Consider the following 26,959-nt stretch of genomic DNA (forward strand, 5'->3'; position numbering starts at 1 on the left):
TGATGACCTAGAGTTAAATCCCGGACGGTCCTCTGTCTCTTTTTCGTCCGGCTCAATAGTGGTGGTAACTGCCGATGATTGGGAAGTCTGTTATTGTACTCAACATGCTCTCTATGTAGTGTTTCTACTAATTGTGTCTTTTCTAGTACTGCCTGATAGGTAGGTAAGGCGAACACCACCACCTGATGGTACAACTCCAGTCTCAACCCTTTCTCAAATCTCATAGCTTTCTTTGATTCACTCTTCATGACTTTTAGAGCAAAGTGTCCCAAATCTATATATCTCTCTGCATACTCGGACACTGATAACTTCCCTTGACGTAGTTCTGCAAACTCAGTCTCTTTTCTTTGTTAAAGAAAATCCGGAAAGTATTCCGCATTGAAAGCTTCTAAGAATACCTCCCATGTCACTAGATGAACTAGAGCTCCTTTCTTTAGATTCCACCACCATTCTACAGGTCCTCTTAACATGAACGTGGCTAGTTGTACTTTTTATTCCATTGTAACTTCTATCACATCGAATAATTTTTCTGTTTCTTTGATCCAATCTTCAGCTACCAATGGGTCGGATCCCCTATTAAATGTAGGGGGGTTGAATCTTTGGTATTTCTCTATGTTGCTCGTGTCCACTCCCCCACAACTAACATTCTGCTGCGAGACCAATGATGGTTTTGACTGTAACTCTCTTTTTCGGATCATTGTAGCCAAGCTCTCAACTACTCTGTACAATCGGCTGAAATCATCTTAGTGGACCGCTGTATGTCCCGTAGGTGGTGTCTGGGATGCAGAAGGGGGCCTTTGGTGTGTGGTGGGTGGTACCGCATGATAAGGGGATGATCCTTGAAAGGTAGAGAGTGGCGCCTAGTAAAATGAAAGTTCCTTGTAAGGTGCCGCTGGTGAGTTTTGAGGGGCTAGGGTCGATCCCCGTTGAGGTCGCCATCTTCTTCTCTTCATTGCCTCCCTCTGTCTACCTACATGTCAACAGTTCACGTTAGTTTTCTTTGACTTGTAGGGAATACTACCATCTACTATACATCCTCAGGTCTTAGATTTTTTTTTACTTTGATACCAACTATAACGCTCCAATTAAACCCAAGAGCGTTAACATACCTTATACATATACTTAAGAAAAAAAAACTATGTATAGAATCAATTCAATGAGTATTGCAAGAATGTCCTATATTCCCTCGTTTCTGAAATTTTTCGTAGTGAGTTCCAACAAACGAAAATCATAAGACACCACTATCACTATTTTATTTTTCAATATACATACTCAATCCAACTACAAAATAGTATAAGACTATGTACACGTATGTGGTTCAAGATAAATCTAATGTCTCAAATATTGTGCCTTCTCTACTCTTTAAGCGCCTCCGTTGAATGCTCAGTGTCCTGTTTTATCACATCTAAAAATAACACGTAATGAACATATACAGTTCATGAGGTAAATTAAGAATTTGAAACAAAGTTACGAACCCAACCCCCCCTCCGCTCCCCCCCCCCCCCCCCCCTTTCTTCCTTACCATACCTAATATGAACTCTAGCTTCAAAACACCCAATTTGCCTCTTTAACCCCTACTTCCACAGTCCACCTCTACTCCCTCAAAATTCCTCATCCGTCTCACCAACCCCTGCCTCTCTGAAGAACATAACATTATCAACAGTCACCACGTATTTCATGCCTCTAATATCCACCAACAATTACCCACCAAGGTTGGCTAAATAACACTAGGAACATACCCAAGCAAATTCATGTATAAAATCATGCAAAAAGTGTCACCAAAACAACCATACAACCTGCAGAACCATATTACAGATATCTACTCACACTCACGCACATAGCCCCTGCAGGTGCTAATTATAAAATAACTAGACACACACACAAATAGGTCACCACACGCACACATGTCACCTCACTAGAACAAACACAAACAAGCAAGTAGAGACCGTTGAGCAACCTCACACACACCCAGCCACTAACCCAAGCACACACCCAGTTCTACCATTATTGATAACTCATCAGCCACTCTTAGGCCACACACACACCATCCCGCCACTAATGGCCCATCTTCGGTCATCTCAAGGCCACGCACGCACTAGTCTATCACAGTTCGCCCCTCAACAGCCGTTTCAAGGCCACACACCCCGCTCTGCCACATTGGCATTCACCGGCCACCTCAAGGCCACACACACACCGCTCCGCCATCATCGGCACCCACTGGCCATCCCACGACAACACACGCACCCCAACTCACCATTACTAGCAACCGACCACTGTATGGCCACCCATACACACACACACACCCCTTAACAATACACTACAGCAATCGACCATCGAATGTCCACTCACATGCTCACACACTATCCTTACCGACACCACAGAGCACACACTCCTTCAAAATTCGATGATACCCCTACAATGTTTTACCTATTTCACCCTTACCTCCCGTCATCACTCACATTCCCTCCAATCACTCCCCCCCCCCCCCCCCCCAAAACCCGACTCAGACTCTCCTACTCCTGAAGTACCTGCAACATTACTTATTTTCTCTCCCCTTCCTCTCCGTAGCGATCCGAAATGTCAGAAATCAAGACGAATTGCCATAACTAGGTTTGAAATTCAAAATTTCCTTACCTCTTGCTTCCATATTTCTCAATCTCAATAAAATCCTCTTCAATCCTCCTTCTCCTAAGGTTTTCAGTCACTCGTTCGCCCTAATCTCCTCCCTCTTCTTCTCAGTCTCCTGCTCTTTTCCCTTCCCTTCCTCTTTTTTTTTTTTTTATTTTCCCTCTTACTTTTTCTCCTTTTTTTCTTTTTTTTCTTTTTCTGCATTTTTTTTGTCCTTTTTTTCAGCCCCGACTTGTCCCTTTAATACCCCGATATATTACAGATATTATATACATGCGATTGATGTTATGTTTTCTTTCCTATTTTAAATTTTAAAAGTCTTTTGATAATTAAAAAAGAAAAGATTGAATGAGGACTCTAATAGAGTTGGTGGTATTAATATTATCAATATTATCACTTGGTTTAGGGTTTTTAAATAATTTAATTATATTAAAACCAATAAATATATACATAGTACGTACTATTTAAAATGTTAGTCAACTCAATTGATCATATCATGGAATAAAAAAATGTTATCCCCACCACCATTCTCATAAATATAAAGAGTACCAAACAAGAACTATTCATTTGAAAACAATTGGTCATGTAATGAAGTAGCAAAAATGTTTCAAGTAATAAAAATATTAAATGATAGTGAAAGGAATCTTTAGCTTTTTATTTTGTTTTTTTTTTTTTTGTTTTCTCTTGAAATTGTCATTTAATTGATTGTAAATAACAATAAGATTAGTAACTTCACAAAAAACAAAAAACAAAAAAAATATATATATATATATATACAAATTAAATTGATATTTGAATGGATAAAATTTGTGGTTAACTATGATTTTGAGCTTTTAACTTTTTAGTTTCTTTCTTTTTACAATTAGATTATCATAAAATATTTTAATTAACTATCATAATTATCAAAATTTCACTATGATAAAAATGAGTAATTTTATTTTGAATTTAACTTTAATGAAAATTGTTATACATTTGTTTGAGTCAAAGCTATGTGCTTATTTTAATAATATATAAAAATATTGATTTGGTTAATATATTATTAATTTTTGTTGAAACTGAGTCCCTATTCATATATTTTTTGTTAAATTGATGTTAATATTTTTTAAAAAGATTTAATTTAATTTCTCATTTTAACTTACTATTAATATTGTTAAGTTTTTTTTTAAAAAAAATTATTTATTAAATTTGACAATATGTATAAGTTACGAAAAATTTAATTTTGAAAAAAAAAAAAGAAAAAAATCAAAAAGTATCTGCCCTTTTTACACATCTCTCTCTTGTATGATTTTGCTGCCTTGGTCATGGGTTATCCAAATTAATTTAATTTTTGTTTAGATTAAGAATGATTGAAATCTGAATAAATAATATGAAATAAAATATAAAATAAGTTATATATGACTTGCATTCAGCACAAAGAGTGGGGAGGGAAGGCTGTATATACTTTTTTTTCCAAGTATATATATATATATATATATATAGAGAGAGAGAGAGAGAGAGAGAGGAGGAAGAAAGGAGAAGCACACATAGAGCAGGAACCTATTTTAATTATTTACTCTTTATATTTACATGTGTGTGTGTGTGTGTATATGCGATAGAGAAGGGGAAAATGAGAAGCAGATAGAGACGAGGAAGAAACAAGAAATTAGAGAGAAGCCTGAAATGGAAGATATTTTTGGGTTTTTTTAATTTAGAATAATTTATATTAAATTTTACGTAAATTAATTAAAATGTACACTTAAATTTAATAATATTAATAATGAATAAATTAAAATTTAAAAAAAAATATATAAAAACTAATTTAATGGAAAATTAAGGTATGAATTGATTTCAATAAAATTAATAATATAGAGATTAAATTATTATTTTTAATAAATAATATCTAAATCAAAATTATAAGAATTACTAAAATTAAAAATTTGTTAGTTAATTTAATTCAAACAATATAAATATGAAAATTTGGACTTTTAAAGCAATAAATACAAATATTTTGTAGACGTGGAATATTTGTAATATTATTTTGATTAAATATATATATATATTAATTGTAATAAAAATATAAAAGAAAAGTATCAACAATATAGCCTAAAAATTGATTGGTGTAAGTTAGTATTTTGAGACGTGACACCAATTTTTTTTTCTTGAGAAAATGAGTTGTGACATTTATAGCTAAAGCAAAAAGGAGGAGGACTACAAGGCGTCCATTGTTGACAGGATGAAGATAATAGACCGTATACGTATCTGACCCGACTTCCTCATCCTCCTCCCGAGGTGCTCGCCAATACGAGATGGCCTTCCTATCTCCTCGCCATCCCTAACCTTAAACCTCTTTCTCTCTCTCTCTCTCTCTCTCTGACTGACGATCGAATCAAATGTTCAAACTATGGAAATGGTATCAGAGATGCCTATCAGCGCACCCAGTGAAGACGCAGGTTATAAGCTCTGGCTTCCTTTGGGGCGTTGGCGACATTGCAGCTCAATACATTACTCACTCCACTGCCAAACCGCATCTTCAATACCTTGTAAGTTCTCCTTTTCAACACAACTGCTCTCTTATCTGCTTCCCCTTTTTCATTCGTCTTCTTTCCGCCTTCGACACTATTTAATCTGCAGCTCCTTCTGATTCTCTTTCTCTCTCTCTCTCACTCAATTGAAATCCCCCAAATATTAATCTATGGATTTCTTCTGATGGTAAGATCTTTAAACGCATTATCTGGAAACCGTATTTATTTGTAATTGGAAAATTTCCTTTGCTTCTCCTTGTAATTTTGCTTGCTTTGTCTTTATGGCTGCTTGGACCATTTCTACCTTTGTAAGTTTTAACCTTTTTGTTCTTCCCTTTTCAAGAGCTTAAAGAATTTCCCAATCGCATGAGATCTGCTATTATTTTCTTATTCAAAGGTACTGTGAGTTTTGGGTCCATCTTGGTATCTAGTTGGAATCGAATGGTTTCCTTTATGGTTTACATAAGCATCATATGCTACGAAATGGACTATGCAGTTTGGGAATATGGACTAAAGAATTAGGGCAGGGCTGTGTACTGGGGACATCCCTACTGTGATGGTTTAGGAATAACTTTAATGGCTTATGAAATGGTTCCAACGGGTGATGATAATTGCATGACGATTGTATGGAACTAGACTGCTAATTGCATCATTGTTACCGTGGTTGTATATCAACGCTTTGATGGTGGCTATGAACTTGAAGTGCGCGTTGTTGGTTTCTTCTTGAGGACTTAAACTTTATTATTTGTCAAGTGCAAGAATAAATTTTCAGTGATTTAAGTCAAAATGATATTAGTGAAAAATCCGGGTAACGAGGATGTAATTCCTTACTTGCGTATTCCTCCAGATAGAAGGGCATTCATTAATTCGGGGGCTCCATGAGATGAACTGATCTGATGGTGCAAATATGGCTAATTATTATTATCTTGATAGGCGAATTTGTCTTTCAGTTATGCAGGATTAGCTATCTCCATAACTCCATTATCTCCTTCATTTAACAAAGAAGTCAGCTCATCTATTTTTGATATAAGAAGTCAGGTCATCTACTAAATTAAAAGTTTTAGGCAGAGACCAAAAAGATCACTTAATTTAGTATGTCAGAGAGGTGTTTTAGAATATTCATGATCTGATAATTTTTGCTTCGCTACTGGATTTACTTTTATAAAGGAGTTATTGTTAGTCAATCTGTCGTATGTTTTTTTTTTTCAAATTCTTCATTGACTGTATTCAAGTTCTTCATTGACTGTAAAAATTAGCTTCCAAGTCTTGTGGTAAGAAGACAATTGTTAACTACACACAGCAATTTCCTGCAGTTGGAGCTTATTAAATGTCTCTTTCTTATATTTTTGGCACCTATGGTTTAGTGTAATTTCATATGATCATGAAAAGCAACGGTGATCTCTGTTTTATGTAGCAGGATGATGATGCAAGATTCAAAATAAACTGGAAACGTGTAGCCATAACAAGTACCTTTGGTTTTTCCTTTGTTGGACCTGTTGGCCACTTCTGGTTTGTTTTTCCTATCTTCAATTCTTTTCCCTTTGAATATTGTAGTCTGTTCTTCGGTATCTAAACCATCTTAACTATAATATTTGTTCTCTGTTTTACGATTACCTTCATAAACTATATCCAGTGGCTGTCATTGTTATCAGAAATTTTAAGGTAGATTTTTACTTTTTGAAAAATAATTTCATTAACTTCCTTTAATGAAACGTCCATTTAATGTTGTTGATATTTTTAAGGACATAAAGATCATGAACTGATTGACGTCATTACTATTGTCACTCTAGCCGCAATAGCCATACCACATGAGATAACCGCTCAAGGCCCTAGATTGCTGGGCTAATTTCTTTTAGCAGCTTGAACCAATTTTTGCAACAACACTTGCAACATAGCATGATTCTTTCATGTTTTTTAGGATCAGTAAAGCCAGGAGGAAAGTTTTTGATGTACATGCATCAGTCTGTGATAAAGGAAAGAAAGTAACATATCATATCGGAAGCTGGAATGGAAAGAATATATTCTTCAATTGTTTATGCTGGCGTTGAAAATGTTGATGCTTAATCCTTTCACTACGAGTCTGAAAATATGCAGTTCGTGATTTGAGCTGATGCCTTCTTGACAACCACGTTACTGCAAGGATGCAGTGCCCTTATTACTGAGGAACTGAAGGGATTTTATTTCTCTTGACTTTTTAAGCAAATATTAGCAGTTCACATACTCTCAATAAAGTTATACCTTTGATAGATAGTGTTATGTTCTGATCACGAGATTTTTCTTCGTGCCACTTGAAGATTCATTATATGGTGGATGTCAAATGAATACGTCACAAAAGCAAAGGACTAAACATGACACCTGCTTTTTCCTTTTAAAAACACTCTTTTTCTTTTTTCGAGTGCATAAAGATACAGTACAAAGCAAGTAGTCTGAATGGCAAAATTTTTGCAGTTCAGCACATGTAATGTATGAATGATGAGAAATTCAGAATAAGCTGCATGTCTTTGATTAATGCATTTAACTTTGTACGCCAACTAAGATAAAGAAGATTTAATCAATCTCAAGTTATTAACATATCTTCCTTGCAGGTATGAAGGCTTGGACAAATTTATTAGACTGAAACTTAAGCTGCAACCAAAGTCACCGTCATTTGTGGCTGCTAAAGTGGCTATGGATGGATTCATCTTTGGGCCCTTTGATTTGTTTGTATTTTTCACTTACATGGGATTTTCAGCTGGCAAGAGTGTTGCTCAAGTCAAGGAAGATGTGAAGAGGGATTTCCTTCCAGCCTTCATTTTGGAAGGTGGTATATGGCCAATTGTTCAGATAGCAAATTTCCGGTATATCCCAGTGAGATACCAACTCCTTTATGTTAATGTCTTCTGCTTGTTGGACAGTGCATTTTTGTCATGGATTGAACAACAGAAAGATGCTCATTGGAAGAAATGGTTCACATCTTCTCAATTTCTCAAAGAAAGGGGAGATCAGGGGGAATTATGATGCAATTTTCACCCTTTTGCATTTTTTTTTTCGTGAGGCAAGTTTGTCACACAAATGTATACTGATTGCAAGAATCAACAACCTGACCCCAAAAACGCCAACTGGGGTTTTAGAAGTTGGGATTTGGGGAATGATTTAATTGTTTTTTTTTTTTTTTTTTGTTTCAGCATTTAGTGTTAATCCGATAATTGCAATCAAATGAAATACATAAAACCCCAGGGGCAGATTTGGCAAGCCCTTTATCTACCTTTTTGTTCTTTTTAGTTTCTTCAGTTCCTTCATTTTTTTTTAAACCATGATATATTAAGGTCTAAAGATGTTGCCGAAGAGGAAGAGCAGTAACCAACCAAGAAAAGGAGAATGGTAACCAGGGGGATGGAATCTTTAAAGTTATAGATAAGTTAAAATAATAAAATGGATTAGAAAATTATTTGTTCCAAAAATAGGCTAAACCGTTTAACGAGATCATATAGAAGGATTCAGTTTGTAGTTTTTTGTTACTACGCCAGCATCAACATACGAAGTAAATTCAAGCTGCTCCTGCAGTCAGCTAAATTTTCTCTTGATCAAACAGATCTCGCATTTTGTTTTCTTCAGGTTTGCAGAGAAGAGTAGCTCAAATTACCATTTATGTCATAAATCTTGCAATTAGAAGGAAATTTAATAAAGAGGCAACTTTTTCAATACATATTATAGCACCACCGGTTAAGAAATCAGAAATGAGAGAGAATCTAGTAAGAATAAACAATATGCTTCTGTTCGAGATTAAATTTACCCTCTGGACCAATCTTCACAAATCTTTTCAAAGAAGTCTTAATACTAATCTTGTACTCTTTCCAGGTCTGAAATGGATCCAGAACTAGATAAAAGAACTGTGACCTCTTCCAAGTGGTACTCTTGGCCTGAATACAGCAGATGCCACCAAGCAAGGGCAAAGCCTGAAGCCAACGCTCTGAAGGAACAAAAAAAGGAACCAAATGAAAAAAGATGGCCATCGAGGAAGTACGTAGCATATAGTTAAGCAAACAAGAAAATATATATAACATGTCATCTAGAAGTCTACCCACGAAATTGGGTGTAAAGATATTTCCAAATTACAAAATAATGGGAAAATCTATTAACTAATATTTCCAGAATTAGTAGAGCTAGATTAGAACCATCAGCAAGAAATCAATTTGCAGAAGAAATCAGAAGAGAACACCAGAAAGTAGGAAGTGGCGTACAGGAATACTCAATAATCTGCCATTACGACTAAATAGAACAGGCAAGCTTCTTCTTGCAGCTACAGGGATGGTCTTCAAAAGTTTGAGAGCTCTTTGCGCTGATAACCTAACAAAATTTTGATGCAAGTTTGTTTCATCCACTTCTCCAAGCTTACTGTTTGATCCAACTCTTTCTTCTTGAATCTTCTTTGAAGTCAGAGGCTTTGACAACTCAGCAAGGTAGAGCCAATCAGATTCAAGCACATGGCGCACCTCAACCTCCATTTCATCACCTAAACAACACATACAACTGTCACACTGACTTTCTTCTCTCAAATCCACTTCACTATAAGCTTCCCCTGGTAATATATTGCTAGCAAATTCTTTACTCACTTTCCAAGTGACAAGAAATCTGTCCATAAAACAACAGATTAGCCCAGTCTGGAGTAATTTACTAGGGGGTGCAGAGACACGTTCTCTTTCATGTTTTGACTCGTCATCATATATAACTTCAGCTTTGCACTTAAACTGTTCGTTTTCTTCCCTCTGCAATAAAACAATGTTCCTATATGTTGACTCACTCAGAATATTGAGTCTTTTGGCTTCATCTAGAACCGATTCGGAGGTTAGGTGTAAAAACTGAACCTCTGATGGGTCAGGAACCAAAGGATCTGAAAATGACTTTCCATCCGCTATAATCTGCTCTAACTCATTTGGTATATGATGCTTCTGTTCTTCACTGGACTGCATGTAAAGGCAATTGGTGTTTGAAGGCAAGGGACTACCAACAGAACAGCAAACCAACATTTTGGTACCTTTAGATCCAGGAGCCGGGCAAAGGTAACAACCAGCTGCTGTAAGAGAGGTCTACAAAATTGTTGAAAACAATCATATTAAAAAAAATATATTACTTGAACATTTTATTTACTGCTGTAGAAACAGGTCCTCAAATATAAAGATAGCATTGTCGAATCAGATATGTACAGGTAACATCCCTCCAAAAAGTCATATCACCTAACAGGAAAACTGGTTGCCGGAAGAAAATAAAGGGCAACATGCCACTTCAAAAAGAAAACAAATGAACAGAAAAAATACATTGCTAGTGCAGCTCTTACCAAGTAATGAGCTAAGATAGGGAAGATATAGACACATTGGTTCCAGTCCTAAGCCTCCACTATCATGAAGAGATCATGCAACTAAACCCCAATTTTTTCATGAAGTAGGCAACTGGTTGGCCTCATATTGAATTAAAAAATGCTATAGTCCTCAACAACGTTAAACATTATTCAGTCCCACTAAGGAAGTCAGAAAAATGTTGCAAATCATGAAATGTATGTATAGCAGCTTGTCGGAGATGCAACTAATGAAGAGAGAACATTTTGTCTCTATATGAAAAGGAAGTATATATTTGCTAAATTACAGAGGAAACCAAAGCAACATCTGCAAGAGAAATGCAATATCAAAGTACTTAAAGTAGAAGTACCTTGCATGGCATGGAACGAATAAAATCCAGTAGCAGTTTTGAAGTACTTCCTCTGATTGGCCTTTGCCTTTGTGAAATAAACTAGTGAGTTCAAGACAAAAAATCAACAACGAAGTCCAATTTTTTACAATTAAAAACAACTAATGCAACGGAGTCATTGTACCTGCAAAACCAATGCAATAAACTTTGACAAGTATATATCCTGTACTTCTGATGGATTAAGGCTCTCCAAGTCAATGACAGCATATCCCTGCTGCTAAATGAACCATTCAGTAGAAGTTTAAATTACTCTTTTAAGAACATAGGGAGTCTTTATAGTGAAGTCCAATGTAAAAAAATAAGCATCACGGTAGCTAAGTGAATCAACAGTCAACGAACACTTACATCCATAATGGTCAAAGTCTGATTTATCAAATCAGAACATATTTTATCGACACATGAACGTGTTTTTCGACAGGCAAGGATCACTGCTTGCAGTTCAGACCTGAATATACCTGAAAAAGGGGAAGTTCCGCTTGAAAATTTGAAATCTGAGCACGCATATAAGGTAATAAGAGAAGGTAGTTCTTACAACATGGGAGAGAGTTGATATTGAAATAACAAACAACAACTTTCTGGATTATCCATTCTTATCAACCAAGTTTTGCTACATTTTAGGAAAATAGTATAGCAAGATATTAACCACAGAAAACAACAAAATTGTCATAGTCCTGACCAAAGGATCTGGTTAAAGACCAACCAATGATCTGCAGAAGTTTTTGAGTGCTTTTGTATTTTCCTTCCCTTACCTATCGTGAATAATTGTAGGGGCTTGTTAAAGAGCAACCTATGATTCTTTAAGTAAGAAAGTACTCAAACTTCATAAGATTTCTATACTCCCTTCCATGTAAAATAAAGGAAGCAGTTATTGGTAGTTATTCTGGAATTTTTTCCTATTTTCCAGATTTAAGTTACTAACTATCTATCTCTTCTTATCCTCTTCTATATTATCTTTAAACTAAATCATACACATACTTCAATATATAAAGTACAGAATTATTATACACAACACAGTATCTTAACGTATTATTAGACACAGTAAAATATCTAAATATATAATTAAATTTCTCTTCATCCTTTGAGCATCTTCTTCCTGTGCAGACCTCAACAAAAATGTTTAGATGAAAGGAGAGTTTGTTTGAGGTGGACTAATATCTATGCCATCTTGATTTTCATAGCAATCAGAACTCACTTGATGGCAAATTTCCTAATGACATCCGAATCCTGTTCCGAGCGAATAACTTATTTTTATTTGTTGGGTCCTCAACCCAATCTTGATTGGCCCCTTGACATATCTGCAAAGAATAAAATAAATTATGATGATGATGATGATGAATCATCAATAGTAGCAACAGAACAATGAAAACTGAGAGAAGAACATTTAAATATATATCCTTATACATACCTTATACATATCTTCTTTTGAAAAATCCAGGAGTGGCCGCACTAAAAGAATACCATGAGCTTCCATATTTTTATCACAATAACAATGCCAGTGTGAAGAGAAAATTTGAGAAGTGAATGCCATGCCAGCAAGTCCAAGCACCCCACTATTGCGAGATAGCCGGAGAATGAATAACTCAGCCTGCAATGTGTCTCAGAAACCATTACATATATAGTTATGAAGCCATTCCCTCTGAGTCAATACAGATTATGAAAGGAAAAACAACTTAACGTATACTGATTCTTTTTTATTCAATTTTCATCAGACAAACACTATCCTTTTGAATTCAGTGGAACAAAATCATTTTAGCCTCCTGGTCGTAAAGTCTTTTGCTCTATTTTGACAAATGCATGTGTTTACAGTTTAATGTCTCTTTACAAGCTCACCGGCCCTGTATTGTAACATGGGCATAACATTCATTCAAGTAAACATACGCACGCACGCACACACAAATTGAGTGGGTCCAGACCTGGTCATCAGCATGATGGGCAACGAGTAAAACACCAATCTGGTGTTGATAGCAAACATTCTGAAGCATTTGATACCTGATGTTCAAGCACATTTGCTTAAAAAAAAACAGCAGAAGGAATCCTATTCAAATGACTACTAAACAAGGAACAAGAAAAAAGGGATTAAAAAACGATGACAATCCTGAGAGCTGATTAGCAAGTGAATTTGATAGACTTCAATTAGGAAATCAAATCACCTCATGTCACGAGCTGCTTCTTGCAAGTGACCCTGTTTCGGCCTACTACCCTCCCAATCACAATGCGCAATCTCACATCTGATTCCTACACAGTTTATTTTAGTCATCTAACGGTCATAACTACTTCAAGAACTTAACTTGAGAGTAAAAGATATTCATGACTCGTAATGGAAAATACCCATTTCTGATACACGACGGAGAACAAGATTTGCCTCATCTCTGCTCTCTGCACGCAAACCATGATCCACGATTACCGCCAAAAGCCCATCAATGAAACCACCCAAGTGGCCAACAGCATTTGGACCATCAGTTTTCCAATTGGCAGTCAAAACGCACAGCGCCATACTATCAGGGCCACCTGATACTGCTAATGCTGTAGATAGAACAACCAGCCACTCCAACATGAATTCATGATGCTCTCAATATTCAAAACAAACATTACAAAATGGATGGGAACTTCTATTGGCTTTTAAATTTTCTGAGAAACTCAGTACAACCATTACATTTGACTAATTAGAAAACGCGAGAAAAAAAGAAAGAGAGAAAAGTAGAAACCCCCTTTTCTAATTTTGTTTTTAGAAAAAGGAACTGTGGGAATTTTGTTAAAGCGACAACATTTCAAACAAGACCAAAAGAAAAAAAAAAAAATAGAAGTTTTGCTCTTGGCGTTATCCTCCCACAGTCTTCGTGGAAACCAAGCAGAAGTTTGCATAAGGAATAGTTGAAAAGAGACTGACCAATACGGTGATTTGGCTTGAGTCCTGCCATAGCCATTCTTATGGAGAAAGCTTCCTTGTAGTGAGACAAGTCGATAGGATATTGAGCAAGAGCGCAGTTCAAAAAGAAGCGAGGAAAACGAAGAAGATGATTATGACGGTGGGAAATATTTTGGACTAGGCATTTTAATGGTGAACGAAAAACCCTGCGTATTGAAGTCAGTAGCAAAACAGAGGTCGTTCCTCTGGTCTGTGAACAGATAGTGAGCCGTGGCGCCATCAACTCCGTTGCGGATGGCACAGGAGGCTCTCTGATTTGCACCGGCGGCCACACCGCCGCTGGGAGCACAAAAACGGAAACAGATAAAGAACCAAAAACTAGTTTGGGTTTAAGCTCCCTGTACTTTATAGTTTAATGTGTCTTGAATCATCTATCTAAACTGAAAATAAATTTTAAGGTGGAAGTAGTTGAGGTTTTAATAAAATTTAGTTTAAAAATGACCTTTTACAGTGAATTTATTTTTTACATAAATTAAAAAACATAAGCAGTCCTACAAAAATTAATAATTTTTCCGTAATTATTATTTTAGTTTTTTTTTTTTTTTTTTGAAAAAACAGGTCAACTATACTTCGTCTTTGCCATGATAATAATAATCTCTCAAACCCCTGCAGGGGCTATCACGAAGTATGAATATGAGGGAGGAGTGAGGAGAAAGCAAAAGACTTCATCTCTCCCATCGATGTCGGAATTTTCCCGCCAAATCATTCAATCCTTAACTCCATCTCTGCATATGCCACCATGACCATGCCTCATCAACCCTCCTTCCCCTTTCATTTCCCTGTCTTCGTACTCATTGTCTCCCTTTCTTTCGTTTACCTCCTGCCCTCTCTTAACCCGATCAAGAGCCTATTCTTAACCCATAACCAAACCCTAACACCCATCACAACCCAACCCGAGATTAGAACCAACAGAAATAGCTACATAGTCCGGTTCAGGGAATACAGGAGCGCGGAGGATCACCGCGCATACCTTAAATCGGAGGTCAGATTGTCGGGCTGGGAATGGATCGCGAGGCAGAACCCTTCCGCGAAGTATCCGACCGATTTTGGCCTCGTGTCCATCGAGGAATCGGTGAAGGAGGGGGTGATCAGGGAGATTCGGAGTCTGGGATTTGTCAAGGATGTGAACGTGGATTCCAGGTACACGAGGGGTGTGCTCGGCGGCGCGTTTGTGGATGGAAAGAAACGACCCGGAAAGATATTCACTTCGATGTCGTTTAACGAAGAAGAACATTACGCAGCCGCTACGAGCAATTCCACAATTAATTGGGGTAGACAACTTTTAATGCAGGTAAATTTGATTGCATGATGTATAAGTATATATTTAAATTTTGTTGTTGGCTAAATTCTATACTCGAAAGTCCGAACTGAAATTCCATGTTAGGAAAAACGAGGGTGTTCGAAAGTAACAAAATCATTGAACTTGGATTAACTGTATCAAGAAGTTTTTTTTTTCTTTTTCCTGAACGAAGGGTCACAACGTTGAGAGTATTTTCGTTATTAGGGTTGTGCTTTTCTTTTTATACGTAACTATTTCCATCTTGCAGAAAACTCAAGTTACATCCTTGTTTGGAGCAGATGTTTTGTGGGCTAAAGGGTATACTGGTGCTAAGGTCAAAATGGCCATATTTGATACCGGAATACGTGCTGATCACCCACATTTCCGTAATATCAAGGTATAGGTTGAGGGAACAAACCCTTTCCACTCAGTACCTTCAAATTGGTATTGTTGAAAGATTGGCCGAGTTAAATTACCTTCTTTAAATTACATTGCTCAAATGATTTTCAGGAGCGTACAAATTGGACCAATGAGGACACTTTGAATGACAACCTTGGACATGGTACGTTTGTTGCTGGTGTCATCGCTGGTGAAGATGCAGAATGTCTTGGATTTGCCCCAGATACTGAAATTTATGCCTTCCGCGTATTTACAGATGCCCAGGTAATGCATTAGTACCTTGAATATTGATTACATTATAATGCAACCTGTTTTCATCCCAATGTAGTTCAGATTTTGATTTTGATCAAAATTTTCTTCTATTTGTAAGTTCTCATTAAATTTCTACTTCTTTCTCAATTTAAACAAGCTAATCACGAGCTAGAGAATCTAGGTCTAATTTCTGAATTTTATTACTAAAAGAATATCATAGTTGTTACAAGAGCAATTAAGGAATCTGAGTGGGCAATATTTGACGTTTGCTATTTTGCTGTGGTATATTCATTGAAAACTTCCTCCAAAGTTGTTTATAAAATCTCATTATTATCTGATTTATTCTATGAAATTTGGCAAGATTATGAGAAGTTTTTATTCAGCTTATTGCAGGTATCTTACACATCATGGTTTCTTGATGCATTTAACTATGCCATCGCAACAAATATGGATGTGCTGAATTTGAGCATTGGGGGGCCTGATTACTTGGATCTCCCATTCGTAGAGAAGGTAGGAATCTTTGATCCACTTTTTTTGGTGACAACATGATACAAATTTGTATAAAATTTATTTTTTACTTTTGAAAATTTGAGTTTATTAATGTGATATTTTAGTTGTGATTGAGCTAGACTACATGTCTGTGGTATTCAATTTTAGGTGGCATGAAATTTGCAATATTTTTATTGTTTTGGCAGTTTAGAATCCTTAGATGTTGACATCAATGCTATTGGCAAGCTTTTTGGATATGCATTTACTTGCACCCATTAACCTTCTAAATTTTTTGCTCAAACATCACTGTTTTATTCTGTTTGTAAAGCTCAATGAAAAAAGCCTTTTCTTTCAACACTTGTATTGTAAGCAAGATTGCATATCTCACCTTTAGTTTTTGTAAGATTCTTTTTCTCTTATTTGGAAGGTCATTTTTCAAGGTTTAACAGTAGTTGTCTTGGGTCATGGCTGGTTCTGTTTTGAACTAAATCATTGCCTGGAAGGGTATAGTCAGGAGGAAAAACAATTCAGACTTATCTCCCTTACCATTTTCTGGGTTATTTGGAAAGAAAGGAACAACAGAGCTCTTGCAGGGATAGAGGTTGATTTTGACACCATCAAAGACAGATGGTTCCACTATTTTGGTTCTCTTATTTTGTGGCATAACCTTGGTAGCTTAGATGATTTTGGCTCCATTGTAGATATCTTAATTGATCTGTAGGTTTTGTACATGGGCGGCGCCCCCTTGGCGCTACCATATCAATACATCTGATACTTTTATCTCAAAAAAAAAAAGGTTTAACAGTAGTTGAATCTGCCATGTCTTGCTTGCTGCATGCTAGTGCATAACTGTTGGGTGTTTAAGTTACTGAAGCTGCAATATTCTTCTTGGTAACTCCAGGCTGCTTAACTGTTTACTAGGTTTGGGAAATAACTGCAAACAATATTATCATGGTCTCAGCAATTGGAAATGATGGACCACTTTATGGCACTTTAAACAATCCAGCAGACCAGAGTGATGTCATTGGTGTTGGTGGCATTGACTATAGTGATCATATTGCCTCATTTTCCTCGCGTGGCATGAGTACTTGGGAGATTCCTCATGGGTAATGTACCATTTGTCATTTGTCAACATATTCTTTTTGTAGTCACATGTTTTTTTTTATGTTATGGAAAAATCTGAGTTTATTTGCTTGTGCTTCTACAGCTGCTTGCTTGCTGACTCTGTGTCTATTATTATCATCTTGGTTGGTTGTTTTCTTCAGCAGCTGCTTAGTTACTAAGTCTTTAAATGAAACAATTGACTTAGGATTCTCTTTGACATGATCTGGTGTTGATTTGTTTAGATCTTCCTGTTGTTGGATGTACAAGGCCTACTTCATAGGGATCCCCAAAATTTCTTGGGTTACTTACATGGAAACTGAGTCATTGCATATATAAAACACTTCCTGCATTGGATATTACAACCATACACGGTGCAGTGCACGGTTTCTTCCCTTAAAAATGCTTTTCCATTCAGCTAACTTACTGGTATCAAATTAGAAATCTTTTGCTCAGAGCATTTATCGCTGCAAGTGCCATTTGTTTAAGAACAATGTGATGAAGAAAATAGCTGTTATGTAATGGTCCAACCTGTTGTTCATTCTGATAGAGCTCTCATCAGAGTAGAACCAACCTGAAATTGAATTGGCTGATTTGTGCAGTATTTTGTTTGTGATGACTCACTCCCATAATCTCTGTGGTTAAAACTAATTTATGTCCTCCAATTTTGTTCTTTAGTTTAGTCTACCTACATTTTGTTGGGATGTATTCTTGTACACACTTGGTCTTTCAAACTTGCTGCCAGCCTTGCAGAGCTTTATATGTTATGTTTGCATTTATTTGGTCACCATTCATTTCAAAGTTGATTTGTGGTTTTTTTATTTTTAATCTTTTAAGGTAGGGATGGGGGTTCTTTGTTCTTTCTTCCTGATGCTGACTGTTGTTTGAGAAGCAACTAACAGGTTAAATTGCTTGTACAGTTATGGCCGTGTTAAGCCTGATGTTGTTGCATATGGAAGGGAAATTATGGGATCCAAGATTAGTACAGGTTGTAAAAGTTTATCAGGCACAAGTGTGGCAAGTCCTGTGGTTGCTGGTGTTGTATGCCTCCTTGTTAGTGTTATTCCTGAGGCTAAACGGAAGGATATACTAAATCCAGCAAGCATGAAACAGGCACTTGTTGAGGGGGCTGCGAAGCTTGCTGGTCCTAACATGTATGAACAGGGTGCTGGAAGAGTTGATCTGTAAGTACTTACAATCAAGGCATCATGCAAATACACAACTGACTCTTTTTTTGGTTAGAAGTTATAGTGATTTTCTGACTTCTGTGATATCATGAGTACCTCTAATTTTTAGCTTTTTTGTCAGATTAGAATCATATGAAATTTTGAGGAGCTACCAACCTCGGGCGAGCATTTTTCCTAGTACTCTCAGTTATATGGATTGCCCTTATTCTTGGCCCTTTTGCCGTCAACCGCTCTATGCTGGTGCCATGCCTGTGATATTCAATACCACAATTCTAAATGGGATGGGTGTCATTGGCTATGTTGAAAGTCCACCCACATGGCATCCCTTGGATGAGGAAGGGAATCTTCTGAGCATTCACTTCACTTATTCAGAAGTCATCTGGCCTTGGACTGGTTATTTAGCATTACACATGCAAATTAAAGAAGAAGGTGCACAGTTTACTGGGGAGATTGAGGGCAATGTGACTGTTAGCGTATATAGTCCACCAGCTCAAGGTGAAAAGGGCCCTCGAAGAAGTACTTGTATTCTTCAACTGAAATTGAAAGTCGTTCCAACCCCAGCAAGACCAAAACGTGTTTTGTGGGATCAGTTTCACAGTATCAAATACCCCCCTGGATATATTCCAAGAGATTCGTTGGATGTACGCAATGACATTCTTGACTGGCATGGGGATCACCTGCACACGAACTTCCACATTATGTTCAACATGTTACGAGATGCTGGATACTATGTTGAAACTCTCGGTTCTCCTCTTACATGCTTTGATGCTCGCCAGTATGGAACTCTTTTGATGGTTGATCTTGAAGATGAGTATTTCCCTGAAGAAATTGAAAAAGTGAGGGATGATGTTATCAACACGGGACTGGGCTTGGCTGTCTTTGCTGAGTGGTATAATGTGGACACAATGGTAAAGATGAGATTTTTTGATGATAACACACGAAGTTGGTGGACTCCAGTAACTGGAGGAGCAAATATTCCGGCATTGAATGATCTTTTGTCTTCATTTGGGATTGCTTTTGGAGATAAGATTCTGAATGGTGATTTTACAATTGATGGTGAGCAGAGTCGATATGCATCTGGAACCAATATAGCAAGGTTTCCAAGAGGTGGATATGTACACAGCTTTCCCTTCCTGGATACCTCAGAAAGTGGAGCCACTCAGAATGTACTGCTAACTTCTGGCTCGAGCACAGTAAGTATACAATTACAAGGCTTACCCTATTTTTCTGGTCAATAGCTAAATACTGAATGGTACTTGGTAAAATCTGAATTTTGAATTCTTTTAAAAAAATCTGAATGTTGAATTTTCATAATTTTTTTAGTCCATGTATTGCTGGTCGCAACTCTTGCAACAAAAGTAGGTTGCTTGATTATAGTAGAGTTATCCACTGCATTGAGAATAGTATAAATGTTGAAGTTTGACACCATCACTCTCTGAAGTCATCCTTGAAAATTTCGCTTTCCTAAAATTTCATGGATCATGCCAATTTTTAAGATGTGCCTTGATGTATACAGGCAGACTCCCCTATTCTTGGACTTCTAGAGTTGGGTGAAGGTCGAATTGCAGTTTATGGAGATTCCAACTGTTTAGACAGCAGCCATATGGTCACTCATTGTTTCTGGCTTCTAAGAAAAATACTAGATTTCACCAGTTCAAACATCAGAGATCCAGTGCTTTTCTCAGATTCCAGTAAACAGGATATGTCCTTGTATGAAGATGACAACCAATTACCATCTCGAAGGACGGACATAAATTTTTCTACATATTCTGCTGTTGTTGGAAAGGACTTAATTTGCCGCAGTGACTCAAGATTTGAAGTGTGGGGAACTAAGGGTTACAATTTACACGTTAGGGGAAGGAACAGAAGATTGCCAGGCTATCCTGTCATTGATATGGACAGAGGTTTAAATTCTACTGTTGACATTTCCAAATTGAGGCGTGCAAAGGTAGTTCAGAAGAGAGGGGGTGATTCTTCTGGAAACAAGTACTTGAGTTTGCTATATGGCAATGAGGTAATAAAAGATAAGGTGATTGGTATCTTTTCTTCGATTTTTGAGGCATTGCTGTTATCATGTATTGTTGTTTCACTTCATTTATTTTTCACTAGGAAGGGTAATATTTATGTTTCTCCCTTTCCAACTGCAGCTTGATGTGCCTGAGCTAGTTGTTAGTCATCGGATTTTACCTGCTATGATTGCAGTATCTGGTAAGTGGGACTTCAAAATTCTGGATGTGAATAACTTTATTTAGATTTTTTCAATTGATATATTTGTTGCTCGTTAGGATTTGTGTTACTTTTTAGTCTTTGGCGAATTCGGCTAAAGAGACGAAGGCGGAGGGGAGGTTCTGTCTCTGTTCGCTTAGCCAATTTATAGCAAATGATTATGTCACTTCTGAGGAGCTTTGTCTGTGAAAATGCTACCAGTCAGACTTTCACCCCAGATGAGAAAGGAAGTTTTCCATCAGATTGTGTTCTCTCTTGTTTTTTCCTCTCACTTGAGAGTTTTGCGTGCATCACAGGAAGTAGACTTGCAGATAGTTTTGTAGTGTTTGCATTCACTTGGATGCTTGCCATGGCACAAAATTTTGAAGGATGATCGGCGCCATTAGGATATACGAAAGCTTTACTTTCATATCTTTACAGAATTCAGTCTTGTTATTAGTTACCATAATACTGTGTAGCAGACATGTCCATTATGGGCAATAGACTTTTTAATCACAATTTTTTTTTTTTAACTTGCTAACTGAGAACTGAAATTTGGTGAGACAACAATTTACTCATGGAGTTACCTACACGATGGGCTACTCAAATGCTGTTGCTTTTCATCTTCCAAAAAAATTACTGCTTTTGTTCAGAAGTTACAAGTTTCAACAGTAGTTTTTTTATTTTTTTCAGGAATGAACAAATAATTTTCAATTAGTATGAACTGATGAGGTTTTTCTTTTGTTTTTGTTTTTTGTTTTTTTTTTTTTTTTTTTTTGTTTTTGTGAATTGTCAGTATGAATGAACTGTTTTTAGTTAAATATGAAGATTTTTAGTTTCATTGTAGAAAGATTGGTATGAAATTTCTAATTGTTAAGAAAATTACCTTTCCATTATCATTATGGATGGATCTATAAGAAGATACAGAATACGTGAACCTAAGCTTTATTACAAACAATATTTTCTGAAAATTGACATTCCCAAAGTTCATATGAAATTTTAATATGAAACGAAAGTATTAAACTTCAAAATTTTTATCAAATTGATAAAAAAAAAAAAAATGAAAATTTTTTTGATGTAGTCAAATATTTTGTCATCTGTAACAGTTTTCATCCTAATTAGGTTTGTTGAGTACAGATCCCAATTTAAATTAAAAGTAGTTCTACTAGATTTTCAAATGTAGCATTAATTTTTGGGTAATTATGAAAATTCCGGCTAAGAATCTTACGTCATAAATTCTGTAACGAGCATGAGTGAGATAAACATTGGAAGAAAGTATTTGTAACAGAGAATGGAGATGATATTATGAAATAGAAAACGGATGACAAATTGTTTTGGATCCACCATTTACTTTTGTTGGTCAACTTGACCTGTTTATTAAGGTGCTTAAATGGGATTTATTAATTTGGAGGTGTGGATGAGATCATTGGGTGGGGGTCTTTGAAATCATGCGCTGCTGCGTCAGAAAAGGGGAAAAGTATGATGATCCATATAATTCAGAGACTTAAATAGTTAGTGAAATGAAAAAACAGTCGATTCTCAAGAAAAAAATATATATATATAATTATAGTAATAATAACAATTCACATGGTGCTTTAGATTATACCCTGTTTACGTGTATAATTCTGTCGGCTTTATTATCATATATATATATATATATATATAATATACAAACACCATATATATTCGCTGAAAGTGAAAACAGAACATGCAGAAAACAATTGTAGAGCATATTCTCGGCGAATCTTTTATGTTCATCAACTACTTATGTTTTTAGAAATCTGATTCATAATATTTTTCATAAACTAAAGGCCTTAATTAGTTGGACATAAAAGCACATACAATGGATTCAAAACAAATTCACCAATGAATTCCACCAACCCCATCAAACTGCTGACTTTCATTTTAAGCAAAACTGACATTAACAAGTAATAATATACCATCCAAAGGCACGGAAAACGTCCCAAACAAATTTCAACAACCAAATTCATATAAACATTGCCTCAAAGAATAAAAGAATGATAATTTCCTGTATATTATGCACCTTTAAATACAAATAAACAAAAATAATAATCTCACAATTAGAGGATAAAGAACTGGGAGTGTTATCTCATTGAGAACCAATGGTATTCTTGCAATCAATACTCAATTGTTTTTAGCATTGAGAAAGGAGGGTGTGCACTGGTTGGATCTTTACAAAGAGAAAGGAAGGTGTACCGGTAGTCAAGAGCTTCCATTAAAACCTTGACTGCTTTTCTTCATCTTTCCCATCTCCATTTCCCGGGTTGTTTGGCCTTCACTACTCGAACCAGATGGGTGCAGCCCATACTCACTGGTTGGACCACTGTACTCGCTGCTACCACCATAATCGTAGCTTGCTAACGCCATTTTTCTGAACTTCTTTAAATCCTCATTATATTGGTTGGTGTCATAGTCCGAGCTTCCATGAGAACTGTAAATAGTGCTATGGCCAGGTCTGATTCCTTCGTTTAGATCAGCTAAAGATACATCGCCTTCCAGTGCCCGCACCATCTGCTTGGTTAAAGAGTTCAAATAAGAACTGAATCAATATCTTGTAACCACAGTTCAAAGCTTCTAAACGAGATAACAACATCTGTATTCTTTATAAAACCCATTGCCAGTTAATAAGTTATCTCCAAAATGTTTCCCATTAAAAAAACAACTATTGGTCCTATTTCCTGAGTAGACTAGTAGAATAAGAACACAAGATAAGAGTTGATCACAAAAATTGGACTGATTTAGAGGTGGATTTGACACTCAGAAAATTAATCAACTTCTATATGTTTGCTTTAAAAAGTTGTTTGTCAACTATTTAAAACTGAAGGTTAAGCTTCAATTAGCAAAAATCAAACCTGGCTCATTCGTGGTCGACGTCGTGCTGAATGGCGCACACATGCAGCGGCACAAGCAATCATCCGAGCCATCTCATTGTGGTCATACTGATTGTGTAACCTTGGATCAACCAAAGTGTCAAAGTTTTCATCTTCTAAAGCTCGAGTGAGCAACGGCCTTGCCTGTGATACAAAAATGTTAAGAACTAAATTCAGAGACTTGGTTTTTGAAAAGGCAACAATGAGAAGAAGCATGGTCTCGTGAAAATCGAGAACAATATGTTCCATAAACTTATGGTGGGACCCTTGATAAGAATTTTGGATACTACTTACCCAATCCACCAAACTATCATCCATGAAGGAATAAGTTGTGTCAACTGGACGGCGTCCAGTAATCAACTCCAAAAGCATGACTCCAAAAGAGAAAACATCTGACTTATCTGTGAGTTTCCCACTTGATGCATATTCTGGAGCTAAATACCTAATGATGGCAAGTGTATAAAGTATATTAAGAATCAAACAAATTATAACTCACAACAAAATCTATTTTAAAGGTCTGAAAACCATAAGAAAAAAATATTAGAAAGCATGACAACTGCAGAATTGACTCATACATATATATTACAAGCTATGAAGTGATAAAATCTACTCTTAAGTTTCAAAGGTACTTATCCCAAGCGCAGCAGCCAAGTCTTTTGGGTTTAGCATTTCAGCATGATTTAAATTGAATTTCATGGTTTCTAAATGACACTCAAGCATGTACTTTGTGGAGAGAATTAAGAAGCCAAGGACCCATCTTTTCAATTTTATTATAAGATCAAACCACAAGTCATCAAGTAACTACAAGAGTAAAGAAATCTGCCTTACCCGAAAGTACCCATCACTCGGGTCGAGACATGAGTATTGGCATCAGAAGAAAACTTTGCCAGACCAAAATCAGCAACCTGAAGGGAAAAGAAGAGCAGGTAAATCCATTCATGTCTCAACAAATCATCGCATGATGATTGAATGACCTATAGGAATCAAAATATGCTCAAGATTTCTAGGCTTCCTGATGAAGACTAGAAACCAAATGCAGACAAAGTCCACCATTTGTACATAAAACTTATTACGACTATAAGCAATTCATGACCTAGATTTCTCTGAAGTGGGATGGACCTCTCTAAATGCCAAATAAGATTATAGAGCTCAAGAAACCAATTAATTAACCAATACCTTTGCCTCAAACTTGAAGTCCAAAAGTATGTTAGCTGCCTTGATATCACGATGGATGATTTTAGGATTGCCTGCAAATGTAGACACAAATTTTTATAAACAAAAATAAAGATGCAAATTCAGTATCATAATTTCATGCATTATATATAAATAGACCATTTAGGCAGTGAAGATAAATGTACACAATTAGGGAGAGCACTCTTACAATCTTCATGAAGGTATGCCAGGCCCTTGGCAGAACCTAAAGCAATTTTCAATCTGGAAGGCCAATCCATTGTAGGTCGCCCCTTTCCTGCAATATTTTATCATGTTTTAGGTCATTCTTAAAAAACTATCAGCTTAGTGATATTCTATGACAGATTGAAATATGCAAAGACATAAATCAGCAAGAAATTGTCTAAAATAGATTGATAAATTTCATTACAATTTAAAAACCTTAATGAGACAGACTTACCATGCAAGTGAAACTCCAAAGTGTTGTTTGGAACAAACTCATAAACAAGCATTCTTTGTGTACCAGTACTGCAGTATCCAACCAAGGAAACAAGATGTTTATGATGCACCCGGCTAATGATCTCAACTTCGGCCTGAAATTCGCGCTCTCCCTGTCCACTTCCAGCCTTTAGCTGCTTGACAGCTATTTCTTTCCCGTTTGGAAGGACTCCTTTGTGTACATACCCAAAACCACCTTGTCCAAGGAGGTTTGCATCTGAGAAACCATCTGTTGCTCTTGCTAATTCGTCAATGGTAAATGTACTCTTTGAAAGACCCAGGGACAGACCAGGGGAAGGTGGTGGAAGAGGGTTTTCAGGGCCTGAATAATTAGAACCAGAGCCGCCACTGCTGCTCATGAAAGGAGGTAGTGGAGGAGAAGGATTTGGATCATATGCTGGTGGGTATGGTGGCCGTGATGCTACGGATGGAGGAGGAGAAGGCTTTGGCATTGCAGTGACAACATGATTCGCGGGTGGAGGAACATTCTGCTGCCAATATTGCTGTTGGCCGCCACCATAGGGATCATCTACAAAACGTCAATACAATTTAAATGATTAACATCTGACGGAAGATGGTTTAGCGATAGAGCAGGGTTATATGTTTGAATCTGAAAACATGAAAGCAATGAATCATGGTTTTTGTCTTTAAAAAAGTTGAATATTGTTTTCTAAGGCTAACGATTGCTAATCATACGTCAAATCTGAAATTCTGAGTAAAACCCAAGAATCATGCCATGAAATTAACTCAGAAGTCTAATGTCTACATGCAACAAATTCGGGAAAAAAAAAAATCCATACAGGTGAAACAGAACATGCAAAATCCAAATCAGTCAAGAGACTCAGATACCCATATAAACACAACTAAAAATAGAAAGAACTCACCTTTACGCCCAGGGCCAGGGGGAGGAGGTGGCACATAGTAGCCGGCCTCATCGTCTCTTCTCCTCTTTCTCCTACAACACAGAAACAACAAACTGAGCACTACGAGTACCGCCACTCCCCCGATCGCGATTCCAACCACAAGCCCCGTCGATATCCCACCACCGGGCGATGACGGAGGAGGCGGGGGCGGGCTTCGAGAAGCCGGCGGTGACGGCGTCCCCGGAATTCTGGGAGGCGGCGGAGGACTCTGTGACGCAGGAGGGGACGGCGTGGAAGGAGTCGACGGCGGAGAGGGAGTAGAAGAGGGAGGTGGAGGAGGCGACGATGAGGGAGGCGGCGACGAGGGCGTGACGGGAGGAGGCGAGGAGGGAGGCGGTGCAGAAGGGGTAGGTTGTGGAGGAGTGGGTGGAGGGGGTGGTGAAGAGGGCGGTGGGGCTGAGGGAACAGACGGTGGAGGAGAGGTAGTATTGGTAGGCGGCGGCGGAGATGCGGCCGGCGAGGGTGAGGATGACATTCCCGGAGATTAAACTATAAAACGTGAACGTTAAAATTGTCTGGCTCTCTGTCTTGTATTCTACTTAATGGGGATGGATTTTGAAGAAATTGGATTCCCAAACCAAAATTGAAAGCTGCTTCCACATGGGGAAGGTGGCTAGGCTAGTAGAGAAGAATAGTAAGGGGAATAATCCCCTGCGGCTACCACACAGTTACTAACTTTGTAGCTCCAGACCAAAATAGCTAGCTGTTCGGAGGGGCCCACGCGATTGGCCAGCGGTTTTCCTTTTTTGTTTTTATTTTCCCAAACTTGTATCTTTATATATTTTTTTT

At 37.0% G+C, this 26,959-nt stretch overlaps 4 protein-coding genes across 10 annotated transcripts; 2 read left to right on the plus strand and 2 right to left on the minus strand.

Annotated features, from left to right (window-relative positions):
* Positions 1-4,753: 4,753 nt before the first annotated feature.
* Positions 4,754-8,372, plus strand: LOC110818592 (Peroxisomal membrane 22 kDa (Mpv17/PMP22) family protein). Of its 2 annotated transcripts, none has more exons than XM_022047511.2 (3): positions 4,754-5,147; positions 6,544-6,638; positions 7,715-8,372. In XM_022047511.2, exons 1-3 carry the CDS (start codon positions 4,998-5,000, stop codon positions 8,124-8,126), a joined length of 657 nt encoding a protein of 218 aa, XP_021903203.1. In that variant the 5' UTR covers positions 4,754-4,997; the 3' UTR covers positions 8,127-8,372. The 2 variants fall into 2 exon arrangements, with proteins under 2 accessions (XP_021903203.1, XP_021903204.1); XM_022047512.2 differs by having other exon boundaries at positions 4,756-5,147; positions 6,547-6,638.
* A 352-nt stretch (positions 8,373-8,724) lies between these two features.
* On the minus strand, positions 8,725-14,159 carry RSY3 (Adenine nucleotide alpha hydrolases-like superfamily protein). 3 transcript variants are annotated; one of them, XM_022047548.2, is made up of 11 exons: positions 13,738-14,159; positions 13,179-13,373; positions 13,001-13,085; positions 12,764-12,839; positions 12,256-12,435; positions 12,043-12,145; positions 11,196-11,305; positions 10,975-11,061; positions 10,812-10,892; positions 9,350-10,195; positions 8,725-9,078 (listed from the first exon to the last, which is right to left on the minus strand). In XM_022047548.2, exons 1-11 carry the CDS (start codon positions 13,994-13,996, stop codon positions 8,986-8,988), a joined length of 2,115 nt encoding a protein of 704 aa, XP_021903240.1. In that variant the 5' UTR covers positions 13,997-14,159; the 3' UTR covers positions 8,725-8,985. The 3 variants fall into 3 exon arrangements, with proteins under 3 accessions (XP_021903240.1, XP_021903239.1, XP_021903238.1); XM_022047547.2 differs by having other exon boundaries at positions 10,975-11,064; XM_022047546.2 differs by having other exon boundaries at positions 10,975-11,067.
* Positions 14,160-14,365: 206 nt separating this feature from the next.
* S1P (SITE-1 protease) lies at positions 14,366-21,278 on the plus strand. 4 transcript variants are annotated; one of them, XM_088208638.1, is made up of 10 exons: positions 14,366-15,067; positions 15,324-15,452; positions 15,566-15,718; positions 16,100-16,216; positions 17,117-17,301; positions 18,217-18,480; positions 18,605-19,676; positions 20,000-20,497; positions 20,631-20,691; positions 20,769-21,278. In XM_088208638.1, exons 1-10 carry the CDS (start codon positions 14,516-14,518, stop codon positions 20,858-20,860), a joined length of 3,123 nt encoding a protein of 1,040 aa, XP_088064764.1. In that variant the 5' UTR covers positions 14,366-14,515; the 3' UTR covers positions 20,861-21,278. The 4 variants fall into 4 exon arrangements, with proteins under 4 accessions (XP_088064764.1, XP_088064765.1, XP_088064766.1 ...); XM_088208639.1 differs by having other exon boundaries at positions 14,928-15,067; positions 15,355-15,452; XM_088208640.1 differs by lacking the exon at positions 14,366-15,067 and having other exon boundaries at positions 16,090-16,216.
* Positions 21,279-22,660: 1,382 nt separating this feature from the next.
* PERK1 (proline extensin-like receptor kinase 1) lies at positions 22,661-26,771 on the minus strand. The gene is made up of 8 exons (XM_022047521.2): positions 26,132-26,771; positions 25,210-25,776; positions 24,961-25,047; positions 24,756-24,826; positions 24,408-24,484; positions 23,874-24,021; positions 23,562-23,723; positions 22,661-23,220 (listed from the first exon to the last, which is right to left on the minus strand). The coding sequence occupies exons 1-8, from the start codon at positions 26,643-26,645 to the stop codon at positions 22,912-22,914; spliced, it is 1,935 nt and encodes a 644-aa protein (XP_021903213.1). The 5' UTR covers positions 26,646-26,771; the 3' UTR covers positions 22,661-22,911.
* Positions 26,772-26,959: the final 188 nt, after the last annotated feature.

Source organism: Carica papaya, chromosome 7 (genome assembly GCF_054855325.1).
Source record: "Carica papaya isolate Zhongbai chromosome 7, ASM5485532v1, whole genome shotgun sequence".
Classification (NCBI taxonomy): Eukaryota; Viridiplantae; Streptophyta; class Magnoliopsida; order Brassicales; family Caricaceae; genus Carica; species Carica papaya.

Excerpts from the sequence above, each read along its gene's own strand:
- PERK1 (XM_022047521.2), bottom strand. The coding sequence starts at position 26,645 with ATGTCATCCTCACCCTCGCCGGCCGCATCTCCGCCGCCGCCTACCAAT. Across the intron at positions 25,048-25,209 it reads TTTGGAGTTTCACTTGCATG|GAAAGGGGCGACCTACAATG; the intron begins GTAAGTCTGTCT and ends AAAATATTGCAG. Across the intron at positions 23,221-23,561 it reads GTCGACCACGAATGAGCCAG|ATGGTGCGGGCACTGGAAGG; the intron begins GTTTGATTTTTG and ends TTAACCAAGCAG.
- S1P (XM_088208638.1), top strand. The coding sequence starts at position 14,516 with ATGACCATGCCTCATCAACCCTCCTTCCCCTTTCATTTCCCTGTCTTC. Across the intron at positions 15,068-15,323 it reads GTAGACAACTTTTAATGCAG|AAAACTCAAGTTACATCCTT; the intron begins GTAAATTTGATT and ends TCCATCTTGCAG. Across the intron at positions 17,302-18,216 it reads ACTTGGGAGATTCCTCATGG|TTATGGCCGTGTTAAGCCTG; the intron begins GTAATGTACCAT and ends TTGCTTGTACAG.
- RSY3 (XM_022047546.2), bottom strand. The coding sequence starts at position 13,996 with ATGGCGCCACGGCTCACTATCTGTTCACAGACCAGAGGAACGACCTCT. Across the intron at positions 13,374-13,737 it reads CAAGCCAAATCACCGTATTG|CATTAGCAGTATCAGGTGGC; the intron begins GTCAGTCTCTTT and ends TTCTATCTACAG. Across the intron at positions 10,196-10,811 it reads TTCGTTCCATGCCATGCAAG|ACCTCTCTTACAGCAGCTGG; the intron begins GTACTTCTACTT and ends ACAATTTTGTAG.
- LOC110818592 (XM_022047511.2), top strand. The coding sequence starts at position 4,998 with ATGTTCAAACTATGGAAATGGTATCAGAGATGCCTATCAGCGCACCCA. Across the intron at positions 5,148-6,543 it reads AACCGCATCTTCAATACCTT|CAGGATGATGATGCAAGATT; the intron begins GTAAGTTCTCCT and ends TGTTTTATGTAG. Across the intron at positions 6,639-7,714 it reads GGACCTGTTGGCCACTTCTG|GTATGAAGGCTTGGACAAAT; the intron begins GTTTGTTTTTCC and ends TCTTCCTTGCAG.